We start from the raw sequence: 13,855 nt of genomic DNA, 5'->3' as shown, positions 1-13,855 counted from the left end.
CCAACATCGTATCAACATCTGGCCAAATCAAATATCTAATAAATAACCGTAGCATAAACATAATAACCATAGCATAAACAATGAAAAGTAGGGAACCGAACATATATAACATGAAATCAGGAAAGTTTAGGCAGTTCTAATCAACATCTTGAGCTCAGAATATGTGCGCGACAAATTGGATAAATAAAATTATTTTTTTATTACAATTCCAACGCATGTGTTCTTAACTGGCGCCCGAATAGGGACCCGATATTGTGAAGTTTTTATAAAATTGTTTTGTGAAGTGACTACGTAAGAGTAATGTTGCAACAGGACAGTTTGTTAAAAACGAGTGTTACCTATCGCCCCGCAAAAAAGTGACATTTTCAGTGGCAGCAGTTCGTGTGATACCGTAGTATCAACAAGTGGTTAAAAGCTCATCTTGTTGAAAAAAGGAGCCATTATCTACGAACCGAGAAGTACCGCAACATTATCGGGTCAACGCCACGACTGAATGACTTCCACCGTAAGAGGACAGGAGCAGCAGTCGTCATAAGAATTTCAGAAACATCGCCGTAAGAGGATAGATACTGATTTTCTTCGCAGAGAATTCCAGACCATCACCGTAAGAGGCACGAGGCGGAATTTTCATTATCATTTTGAGGTATCCCCTAAAATGAAACTTATGTAAGTAAAAGTGAAAGAAGCGTGAGTACATAAAAATCAAATGCAAAGTGAATCGAAAATATAAAGTGAAAATAATAAGAGTTTCCAAATTGATTTTCAAAAATTTCTATAAAAAAAACATAAAATTTAAATCAATTTATAGTAATCCTGGACGAATTAATAGAATCACTATATAATTTTTCATTCAAAATGTCTCAACAAGAAGTAGTGGATAGAATTCTAAGCAGACTAGCTGCTTTAGAAGCACAACAACAATCGATACCTGGAGTAATAGATTACTCGGATCCCCCATTACATTTTACGAAAACTGACGGAACAGCCGTAAGCCCTGAATCATTCGATAAAATACCTGATCTTGTAAAAGATTTGCCTGTTTTCTCTGGTGAACCAAGTGAGTTAAATAGCTGGATTGATGATGTTGATGGTATAGTAAAACTATACCAAACCAACAGTAGCAATACCGTGGAACAACAAAACAGATTCCACATGGTTTGTAAATTCATTCGAAGAAAAATTAGAGGTGAGGCTAACGATTCTTTAGTGGCCTCAAATGTTGGAATAAATTGGAATTTAATCAAGAAAACCTTAATAACATATTACGGAGAGAAACGTGATCTTGAAACACTTGACTTCCAGATAATGAACGTACAACAAAAGGGTCGATCGTTAGAAGTGTATTATGACGAAGTCAATAGACTATTGTCATTAATAGCAAACCAAATTCATACTGATGATCGATTCTCTCATCCAGAAGCATCTAAAGCTCTGATTGAAACTTACAATAGGAAAGCCATTGATTCCTTCATTAGAGGACTTGATGGAGATGTGTACAAATTCATAAGAAATTATGAACCCACATCATTGGCCGCTGCTTACAGTTATTGTATTTCATTCCAAAACATCGAGTGTCGGAAAATGCTTACCACACCAAAATCATACATACCACCTTCCGCACCCAGGAATCTTATCCCAATAGTATCAAGGATACCAACAAAACCAAATATGTACAGACCACCAACCACTCCAAACCACCCTAATTCACCAATTTACTACAGACCTCCTACCTATCTGACTCCGCAAAATAGACCAAATCAAAACTTTTACAACCCACATTTACGCATTAGACCACCTGTAATTCCACAGAGAAATCCGTTTAAACCACCAGTCGCACAAAACCCGCCACAACCAGAACCCATGGAAGTTGATAGTTCCATCCGTTCTAAACAGGTAAATTACGGTAATCGTCCTAATTTTTCAGGAACATATAAACCACCATTAAAAAGAACAAGAGCATTTAATATAGAAACAAACACAGGAAACGAGCAAGTAGAATATGAAGAGGAAATGGCAAAAACATTAGAAGAATGTGACGATGATGTGCTCTCCGCCCATGATCGATACTTGGCATGCATTAACAGACAAGATGGATCAGAAACATCCGAAAATGGAGAAGAAGCCGAATTGAATTTTTTAGAATGAGTTCCACATTACCATATTTCCTTTACTATGGTAATGCAAAAGAACCATTACGAATCTTAGTAGACACAGGATCTAACAAAAACTATATACATCCAAAATATGCAAAAATTTCTCACGACTTAGAAAAACCATTTTTTATCTCAACTGTTGCAGGAGACGTCAAAATAACCAAATATTCACAAGCTAGATTACTTAAACCATACTCGGACAAGATGATAAATTTTTTCATCTTGAACAACTGAAATCGTTTGATGCTATTTTAGGTTGGGATTCTTTAAAGGAAAATAGTTCATGGATAAATACAGTACAAGACACATTAATAGTAAATGGAAAATATACTATTCCATTATTGCTATACAAGCTTCAAGAAGTAAATCAAATAAATATTCGCGATGAACATTTACAAACTCAAGAAAAAAATGATTTAAGAAACATGCTCTACGATTTTCAAGATATATTTCAGCCTCCCGATAAAAAACTACCTTTTACAACAAAGGTTAAAGCTGAAATAAGAACTACCGATCAATCACCAGTTTACAGTAAAACATACCCATATCCACAAGCACTAAAATCGGAAGTGCATTCCCAGATAAACAAACTTTTAAACGATGGAATTATACGACCATCTCGATCTCCATACAATTCACCTGTATGGATTGTCCCTAAAAAACTTGATGCTTCAAACGAAAAAAAATATAGACTTGTCATAGATTACAGAAAATTAAACTCAAAAACCATAAGTGATAGATACCCTATTCCAGATACTGCATCCGTTTTGGCCAATTTAGGTTCAAATAAATATTTTACTACATTAGACTTAGCTTCAGGATTTCATCAAATTCCTATGCATGAAAAAGACATAGAAAAAACTGCGTTTTCAATTAACAATGGCAAATACGAATTTGTACGTATGCCTTTTGGTTTAAAAAATGCACCATCGATTTTTCAAAGAGTAATGGATGACACATTACGTGAACATATTGGAAAAATTTGCTATGTTTACATAGATGACATAGTAGTCTTTGGAAAAACTGTTGAAGAACATTTAAAAAATTTAAAAACTGTGTTAGAAACACTTAGAGAAGCTAATTTTAAAATACAACCAGATAAATCAGAATTTCTCAAATCAGAATTTGAATTTCTTGGCTTCATTATTTCTGCAGAAGGTCTTAAACCAAACATGAAAAAAGTAGAATGCATCAGAAAATATCCCGAACCGAAGACATTAAAAGATTTAAGAGCATTTCTAGGACTCTCCGGATATTATAGACGTTTCGTAAAGAATTACGCAGAACTTGCGAAACCACTTACGAAACTTTTAAGAGGAGAGGATGGACATCGGCAAATTCCCAAAAACCAGTCAAAAAATTTCACCATAACTTTTGATGAATCAGCAAAAAAATCATTCCAATACCTTAAAGAAGTGCTATGTTCAAATGATGTTTTAGCTTTTCCGGATTTTGAAAAACCCTTCATTCTTACTACAGATGCATCAAATATAGCATTGGGAGCAGTACTTTCGCAACAAACCTCGGATGGAGAGAGACCAATTACATTTATTTCCAGAACTCTTTCCAGAACGGAAGAATATTACGCGACTAACGAAAAAGAAATGCTAGCAGTAGTATGGGCATTACAAACTCTAAGAAATTTTATCTACGGAGCAAAACTTAAAATTTTTACCGATCACCTCCCACTAACATTTACACTTTCCCCAAAAAATAATAATGCAAAACTTAAAAGATGGAAATCATTTTTAGAAGAACATGATTATGAATTATGTTATAAACCAGGCAAAGCAAACATTGTTGCAGATGCTTTATCACGTGTTCAAATTAACTCCTTAACACCCACTCAACACTCAGCAGAAGATGATGATAACGATTATATTCTTTCAACAGAGGCACCCATTAATGTTTTCCGAAATCAACTTATATTCCGATTAACCCCTAATTCCTCCTATGAACTAACAATACCATTTCAAGGGTATAAAAGACACACCTTCTGTGAATCTGAATTTTCAAGTGACTTCATTAAACAAACTTTTAAAAAATTCCTCAATCCTAAAGTACGTAATGGTATATATTGCGATCAATCCATAATGGGAAATATTCAAGAAATTTTCAAATCAATGTATAATTCAAAAGTAATAAAAATTCGTTATTCTCAATTGATAGTAGAAGATTTGCAAACAGAGGAACAACAATTAGAAAAAATTAAAGAAATACATAACTTTGCACATAGAAATGTTAAAGAAAATTCTATACAATTCATAAAGAAATATTATTTCCCTAGAATGCGTAAATCCATTCAAAACTTCATTCAAAATTGTGAAATTTGCAAACTAGAAAAATATGATAGAAAACCACAGAAGTTCATTCCAATTAAAACCCCAATACCTACCTACCCAGGAGAAATAGTTCACATAGATATTTTTGCCTATAATGCAAATAATCTTTTTATTACATCCTTGGACAAATTTTCTAAATATTTAAAAATCAGACCTATAAAATCAAAATCAATAGCCGATATTAAAGATGTCTTGTTACAGCTTTTATATGACTGGAATCTTCCAGCAGAAATAGTAATTGATAATGAGTCTTCTTTTGTATCAAATGTTGTAGAACAATCAATATTGAATTTAGGCGTGAAAATATTTAAAACTCCGGTTAATAGGTCAGAAACAAATGGTCAAGTAGAAAGATGGCATTCAACTATACGAGAAATAGCCAGATGCATTAAATCTCTTAATCCAGATATGAGTATCACTTGCCTTGTACAACAAGCCACTTACAAATACAACAACTCTATACATAGTTTCATTAAAGATACACCGAGAAACATTTATATTGGAGAATTTTCAAATGACCATTCATTTGCAGAAAGATCAAAAATACGTGAAGAAAAAGATAGGAAAATCGCTCAACTTTTCAAAGAAAAAGAAGAGAAAATAGTCGATCAGGAATATCAGATTTATGAACCAGGAAGCATTGCATATGAAAAAATAAAACGAATAACAAAAGAGAGAGTAGATACTATCCCATAAAAATTAAAGAAAATCATTCGACTTATATAATCGATTCTAATAACAGAAAGGTACACAAAGTTAACCTTAGGAAAACCAACTAACAAAAAATTTTAACATTTTTTTTTCTCTTTTCAGACTCGCCATTTGCGTGTCATTTACAATTGTTTATGCTAACATAGGAATACATGATATAACTAACAACCCCTTAGCAGTAATTCCATTAGGTCAAGCACGAGTCAAGACAGGAAACATAAGAATCATACACCCAATCAAGATAGATCTTTTAGAACAAGTTCTCATTAACAATGAGGCAGAATTAAAATACCATGTGAACGATAATCCTCTTTACAATATTATAAAATTAAAGGTTAATAAATTGCATGAAACATTTAACAAGATTAGGCCACATACGAACAGAGAACGACGATGGGATACTATTGGCACCATATGGAAGTGGATCGCAGGAACACCTGATGCTGAAGATTTACGTGTTATAAACTCCACTATTAACTCCTTGATTGAACAAAATAATCAACAAGTACTGATTAACGACGAAATTGATAAACGCTTGTATGATATAACCAGAATTGCAAACAGCGTACTCCAACTGGAAGAAGAAAGATTTCATCAAAGATCGAATGAAATTATCCAACTAATTATCATCTCAAATCTCGATACTCTGCAAAACTATTTAGAAACACTGGAAGATGCTATTTTACTAGCAAAACATGGAATACCCAGCAGCAAACTATTATCTCTTGACGACCTGAACCAAATGGTTAAGTTTTTAGCTGAGCACAACATACATGTATCATCAACCGAAGAAATGTTGATAAGATCCACAGCTCAGGTAACAATGAACAAAACACATATCATATATATGTTGAAATACCCATTTGAATCCAAACATACTTTTGAATACAATTATATTGATTCAATTATAAAAACTGACAAAAGAATTCTCTTGCATCACAACTATATACTGAAGAACAACACTCATGTATTTGAATCGTCACAGCCCTGCGAACAAATAGATAATGGTAATTATCTTTGTGACAGCATACACCTAGAACCATCAAGTAAGTGTATTCAAAAACTAGTACATGGACATCATTCCGATTGTACTTATGAAAAAGTATATTCCGATGGAATAATTAAACGTATTCATGATGCCGTTATACTCATTAACAATGCCACAGTCAGAATTTCATCGAGTTGCAACAATGACACACAATTTCTCACAGGCTCATATATAATACATTTTGAAAAATGCAACATCTACATCAACGGAGAAGAATTTCCAAACCTGGAAATAACAATCAACCAACACTGGGGTTAATAGCAACCGAAACCGACGTCATCGACATACCACCATCAAAATATCTAAACAATCTAACTATTGAGCATAGAGAAATATTGAAAAAAATCAAACTAGAGAACAAATCTTTGTCATGGAAAGTTAATTTGTTTGGATCAATAAGTGGTTCAATTGTATTCATTGTGTTTATCGTAATAGCCGTATTGATAAATATTTACAGATATCAAAGCCTGAGGTTCATATTACCATCTGCATCAAGGGAAACAACATAAAGTAAACGAGAGCATCTAGAAACTTCGAGGACAAAGTCATTTAAGAGGAGAGGAGTTAACACGACATCACAGCACCGAAAGCAAAACACCAGCACCGAAACAATGCAACACCATTCATAGCGAAATATGCTATGAACAACAAAGTAATCATCGGAACCAGAACCAGCACCAAGATCGTATCAACATCTGGCCAAATCAAATATCTAATAAATAACCGTAGCATAAACATAATAACCATAGCATAAACAATGAAAAGTAGGGAACCGAACATATATAACATGAAATCAGGAAAGTTTAGGCAGTTCTAATCAACATCTTGAGCTCAGAATATGTGCGCGACAAATTGGATAAATAAAATTATTTTTTTATTACAATTCCAACGCATGTGTTCTTAACTCGAGGAGTCAAATTCCTTGCAGGTCCATAAAAGGTTATCCTTCTCCACATTCGTATACTTTGGATTCTACTAGATTGATACGTTCCAGGTGAGCTTTTAGTGCAAAGTGGTTCGACATGTCCTCATGTCCAACATGTCATGCAAATGAACGCACGTTCAACAGAAAGGCCAGGAAACCAAGGGAGAAATGGAAAAGAGTTTACGCCCTAGTTCATCGGCTTATCACAATACAGGGTTTCACACTTTATCTCAAGACCGCGGGACCCCTTCCCGAATCTGTCTTAGTCAATGCCAATGCGGTATGATGCTTGAAAACGTTGATGATACCTGAATTCATAGGATGCAATGCTGAATCTGCGGAACATTTCTCGTAAAGACTGTTCCGCGCCGTGGACATGCGGTCGAATAATTTTTTACACGTATAACCTTTATGTACATCAGTGTAGTGGAAACATCCAATTATTCTTTTCGCGTTTTTACCAAATAATAATATTTAAGGCCTGGGTCTATCAACATGTTGCGGCAACATTTGTTCAATGGCAATATTTTTGGATCTTCCTATTTATTTAAAAAACTGTGCACAAATTTGCTCACAAAAACATTTTAAAATTGTAGGCGGTATTCTACGCCAAAATACCCCTGCATATACTACTAATGGGGTAGATGACGCCGAGATTCCAATCACAAGACATCGGTGCGCTATCCCAAAATTCAGTAAAAATTTATTGAATCTCGTTTTCTAATCGTGCCCCTTTATTATTGGCCAGTTCAGCAGTGATTAAAGTCGCGCAGGTACCTGGTGCCTTGTTTTTTCATGTTCTTACTCTTTGGGTTTCGTCGATGCTATCTCGGTAATATGGTCGTTGAGTTATTCATCAAAGTACTGAGCCCACCGCGAGAGGACGAAAAGACAAGGTCCTTGGGTATAACGTTGTTTCGGTGACTTGCTATCGCAGCTTGGTAAAACTTTCGTGTTGGTCCGTATACGGCTTGAAAGTATACACTACTGGAAAGGGAAAGAGCAATAAATAAACATTTGTAGTCTACAAGTTCCTAAACCAATACAAGTATAGAACCGGCGAAGGTGAATTGTTACTTTCACCCATTATTTTGCCTCAGCTTGTATTTTTTTAACATCATACTTATTTATTTATTTATTTATTTACTTTTGTAAAGTAGTTGGCCTCCGTGGCCTATATACATCACTGAAATACTAAGGGACCTATAACTAAACCTAACTAAACGTTCCTATGATCTAGCACTATATGTTCTTTTAAGCGTTGCAAGCATTTGGTAACATTAAAGAACAAGTCAATTACACTCGAGTAGTCATTAAAAGTTGTGAACATCTAAAGTAAAGGATCCCTAGCTCAATACAAGCGAGAACGATGGTTAATGTATAAAAAATGTCTGTTTCTTAAATTTCTACTTGGGATGTACACATTCTCTTGTACATTGAGTACAACAATTGAGGTACATCTATGTGACCAGTCAGTACTTTAAAAACAAATATGCACTGAGCAACAAATATGCTCTTCTGTACTCTAATGTTTCCAAAAAAAAAAATAAAAAAAGCTGAAAACAAAACAATACAGAGATTTTAAGCACAGTGGCTGGTGGAACATTCTTCTTGTCCTTAGAATATTTCCTAGCATCCTGTTAGCCTTGGTTATTTCAGAGTCTTTACTGTCTTTACTGTCTCAGATCCTGGTAGAGGCTTGCCATAAATACAATATACGAAAGTTATTGGAGCACTAGAACAAGTGAATGAAATAACGGTACATTTTAACGGAGACTGATGAACAAACAATTCACATGACACCGCGAACAAAATATAGAAATAATGTATTATATATGCTGACAGTCACTAACAGATCTTAGGCGTCATCCATCAATTATGTAACGCTGATAGGGAGTGGATGGGGTGTCGTCAAACGTTACGATTTATTACATGGGGAAAGGGGGAGTTTAATTGGTGTTACGGAAAGCATTTTGTTTTGTTTTTCGAATAACAAATGAGTAAAAAATGAGGATTCTTTTTGGTAACTTCACAACCTTTGCGGAAAAACTTGCTACTTTTTATGCCCTACGCAGCCAAATAGTCCGTCATTTGGTCCGTCGAATGTGGTTACCACGGACAGACGGACAGATGGAAATAGTTAACACAGGATCGTCCCAGTAACGTTGCATTCCGTTACTGCGACGACCACAGTGTGCGTGCCACTTGATTGGAAGCAAAAGGCACGAAAATCATCTGTAACGCTGTAAACAGGTGTTTTGCTAATAAAACTCCTAACAAACTCAATTCGTTTCAAACAAATTGGAGATGAAGTTTATGCAGTCAGCCGTTTTTTCATCAGAGTTGATCGTTGGTCGTAATATTATAAATATATCGTAAATGCAGCAGAAACTCTAGCAAACATTACTATTTTTTAACGTAATTTGTAGGACATCACATGTTATGTGAAATAGAATAATTAATTTTATGATGATATAACATCTGAAGCCAAAGAAACATTTCTGGAAAGATAGACATATTTATGGAGGACCAAGAAGGTGGCTGGATAAAAAAAAAACGCTTCTGATGATGGTGATGCAATCACATTGCAAACCGTGCTGAGGATCCGGTTAGCAGCATCTTTTTGAATTTGATTACTGTATGGAAGAACTTTTCTTTATATTAAATATAATGTAATTTTTTGGTTTATTTAAAAAATTGTCAATATACCATAACAAAGTTTAAAAAAAAGAAAATCTCAAAATATCTGATTTTGTTCTATAAACTAAGCTATTTGAGGGGGGTGGGGTCCATCTGTTACGTAATTTGGGGGAGGGGGAGTTTCTTCGAACGTTACAGTTTGTTACACTAGGGAGGAGGGGGTCGAAAATTTGCAACTTTTGCGTTACGTAATTGATGGATGACGCCTTATTGGGTAGCACATTTTTGATTGCAGATCTTTAACCGTGCTAGTGAGTATGCTGTTCTTGTTGTGCTTATTGTTACAGTCAACCGTACTACTTGGTGGTTAGTGGATCAAAGAGACAGTTTATTCTTTCTTACTTCCTACCTTAATTCAAATTACACCTAACTTTGTTCTAGATAAGTTTAACTTTAGATTGATTTCGATTTGATTGGTACCGATCCCATCTGAATCCTATCTGAATCCCTACAGTTGTGTATTATTAATAATTACGAAAATACCATGAAATACAATTCAGAGTATATTCGTGCAGAACATATTGTTCGGTCATGCTCCCACTAAGTTCTCAAAGCATTTGACTTTACATTTTTGTACGAATGCACGTAATGTAATGCAGCATAACTTTTGTTAACAATACTCGCCTACAAGTAAGCAATTTCCTATTTTCAGATGTCACCGTTTCATGGTACATCATGTCGGCTCACGTCTGCCAGTTGATTGCTTGACGCAAATCGAGTTTAGCCCTTTAAAATTTGCCATAAAACATGTACCTATCTGCAGTACAGTACGTGGCTAGTTACGCCTAAAACCATTCCGCAAGACACAAAGGCAGCAATGCAAAGCCAACGCCAAACTTACACTAGCCAACTAGTCACCAAAAACGCACCGAGCACAGGCCATAACAAACAAACAAATAAACAAACAAAAACCCGCTAAACCTATTGGCAATAAATTACTCAACGCTCGATTTCACCCAGCCGTCAGGGAAGGAGGTCTGTCAGAAGATTGTTTTACAAGCGACATCAACAACTTGAGCAATAAACATTTTACAGCACCGTCGTCCACGGCGGGTATTCCAATTCGCGAGGCCTTGTCCCACTACTCGAAACGGTCGTCACCGTGCCCGGGCTGCAATGGAGAGTGCCTTCGGTTTGGTTTATTTACTATTATCTATTACCTTTTTTGCATTTGTTTGTATCGGGAGAGGATTTTTTTATTATAGAATCATGTGTTTCTGCTCAAAACTAACACGATCGCTCCGCTTACTTGCATCGTAAAACCTTTGCCCTAGAGCAAATTCAGTTCAGCATTCAGGTGGATGTATTTGCGAATGACAAAGAGCGAACTTCGGTGGAACATAAAACGAGAAAAACTAAATCTTCAGATTAATTTCAATAAACAACTGAATATAATAATTTTAATTTTCCAAGTTCGTAACCCCTCCTAACAACTCTTAACAGCTTAACAAAAAGCATTAAAATTATACATTCGCTGACCATCCGGTGTCTTGGTGCAGGTGCGGTCCATCTCACAGGAGTCACTTGTCACTTCTGTTCGCTTCTTTCCGACGCTCTACAGGTCGGAGTGGCATGTGGCGCCATGCGTAACTCCAGCGAGCGCATCCGCAACCGACCGGTACCCAAACCCAAGCCCACAAAGCTGGCGAATGGCAGGGGCAATAAAAAAAGGCATCATTACGAAGTGATTTATCGGTCCCGAATGAGTTATTAATGAGGAAAATTGATTTATGGCTAGACTGTGTTACGAGACATTCTCGCGCACCCGCGATATCAACTTTTGGACCGAAAGCTTCGGTCCCTTCCATGTACATACTTTTTGGTTTTTTTGTTTTTTTTTCTGTTGTTTTTTTTTTGTTTTCGTTTTTGGCATACCCGCAATGCAAACACACAGGACGCGCGGGACAGGGTGCAGTAAATTTATTGTCAATCACAATGCGCCGGCAATGGTGGCTAACACACAGACACGAACTAATCATAAAAACGGACCGGTTTTGATGGCAAAAGTCCGACCGTTGGCCCGGCCCGAAACCGAACGCGCCTAAATGTATGCACCCGATGCAGGATACGGCTTGATCGGGTGCGCTTGTGTGTGTGCCGTGGAGGTTGTATGGGTGACAGAAACAAGGTTAGCGTTTTTAGGCATGGATGGATTTAAATAATTCTCGCTCTACACCAGCGTCCCCGGGGGGCGGCGCGCAAGCAACTGTCAACAGCGCGAAGTTATGGGCAAATAATCGCCTGCCCCGGTTGTGGAGGATGTGGATAAAAATGGTGAAACTAAACGCTGCCAATAAATATATGGGACATTGCGATATTAAAACGCCATTGGCGGCTTCGATCGGTTGGTTGTACCATCGTTAAGCTAATGTTGTTTGTGCGGACAGGGCAATCAATGCTATCAGACTATTGAATGTCACCGTATCGGAGGCACAGCGGTGACGAATGATGACAATCGTAAGCCCTCGGGATCAGCGGAACAACCAAACAATAACGAATGCAACACACGCCCTTGTTAGCCCTTGTCACGTTGAATAAGATCGACGAAGAAGCTCAACTCACAGCACAGTCACTATTACAGCTTCGTTACCTACTTTCGAGATATGGGAAGGCTCAAGCTATCGTGAAGTACACAATACTTGACAGCGGTGTGTGTGTGACCCACCCTGCCCCATGTAGACATGTAAGGAGATAATAGGTCCATCCATCAGGGTCTCTGATCTCTCTTCACCTGTCGAATCCATCAGAGTGGGAAGCCGAAGCGTACTTCAACTGATTGTTTGACCATATTTAACATAAACACCCCCAACGAAGTAAAACGGCAGATAATAAACGGCCCAATAGTCTATTAGATAAGTGTGCCGGCTCCTACAACACCGAACGGAGTCGAAGTACGCATTGCATGCAAAAACCTGTAAATTAATATTGATAATGGAACTCTCAGCCGGTCTCGTAGTACAATCGTCAACTCGTACGACATAAACAACATGCCCGCCATGGGTTCAATCCCCAAATAGACCGAGCCGCCATACGTAGGATTGACTATCCTGCTATGGGGGGGAATCAATTAGTCACTGAAAGCCAAGCCCGCAAGTGGGTACAGGCAGGCCTTGACCGACAACGGTTGTTAAGCCAAAGAAGAAGAATGGAACTCTCCCTCTCTCTATCTTGTTGGCCTACTCACGATAGAGCACGTCGTCGTGACATGGCCCGGTCAATTAAACAATGATTCTCCAGGATGCTCGGTCCCTAGTTGCAGCCTCCCATACATGTAGACCCACCCGATCTCCGGCAGGTCTCACTTTACCTGATCCAGCCATCAAGTTCCCTGTGCTCCCCTGCGTCTTATGCCGAACTGGGGATCGCTGTCGAACATCTTCTTGGAGGGGCATGGACTCGGCATCTTCATAACATGCCCCAGACCCAGCGTATCCTGCCAGCCTTCGCCACCATCAGGATGGTCGGTTCGCCGTACAGCTCAGCAAGCTCGTGGTCCATGCTTCTCCTCCAAACTCCATGCTCGAACACACTGAACATTTGCATCCTTCGCTCGAATGGTCCAAGACTCTCGTCCACAGAGAACCACCGGGCGAATTAATGTGTGATATGTCTCACATTTCGTGCAGGCTCGAAGTCTTCGGGATCTCAGCAGTCGGTAAAGCCCATAGTATGCACTAGTGATGGGAAAAATGAAGTTTTCGTAGGAATCGATTCCGGCTAGCTCCGAAGATTTCTTGAATCGATTCCGGGTAGTAGGTCTGGAATAAGTTTCCAAAATCGGCTCCAGAATCGGAATAGGCTCTGGAATCGCCTCTGGAATCGAAATCGGAATCGGCTCCAGAATCTGAATCTGGATTCGGTTTCGAATACGGAATTGGCTTCGAGATCGGAGTCGGTTTCGGGATATCCATAAGAATAGGTATTTGGATCCAATGATGCTACGTCCTGATAGCCGCAAAGAATTTATTTATTTATT

The 13,855-nt window shown here is 37.5% G+C and overlaps 1 protein-coding gene across 1 annotated transcript; it reads left to right on the top strand.

Annotated features, from left to right (window-relative positions):
- The first annotated feature begins 398 nt into the window (after positions 1-398).
- On the top strand, positions 399-6,897 carry LOC121598393. The gene is made up of 2 exons (XM_041925177.1): positions 399-666; positions 5,309-6,897. The coding sequence occupies exons 1-2, from the start codon at positions 656-658 to the stop codon at positions 6,510-6,512; spliced, it is 1,215 nt and encodes a 404-aa protein (XP_041781111.1). The 5' UTR covers positions 399-655; the 3' UTR covers positions 6,513-6,897.
- Positions 6,898-13,855: the final 6,958 nt, after the last annotated feature.

This window comes from Anopheles merus, chromosome X, assembly GCF_017562075.2.
Source record: "Anopheles merus strain MAF chromosome X, AmerM5.1, whole genome shotgun sequence".
Classification (NCBI taxonomy): Eukaryota; Metazoa; Arthropoda; class Insecta; order Diptera; family Culicidae; genus Anopheles; species Anopheles merus.
This window is presented reverse-complemented; position numbering and strand designations above follow the sequence as displayed.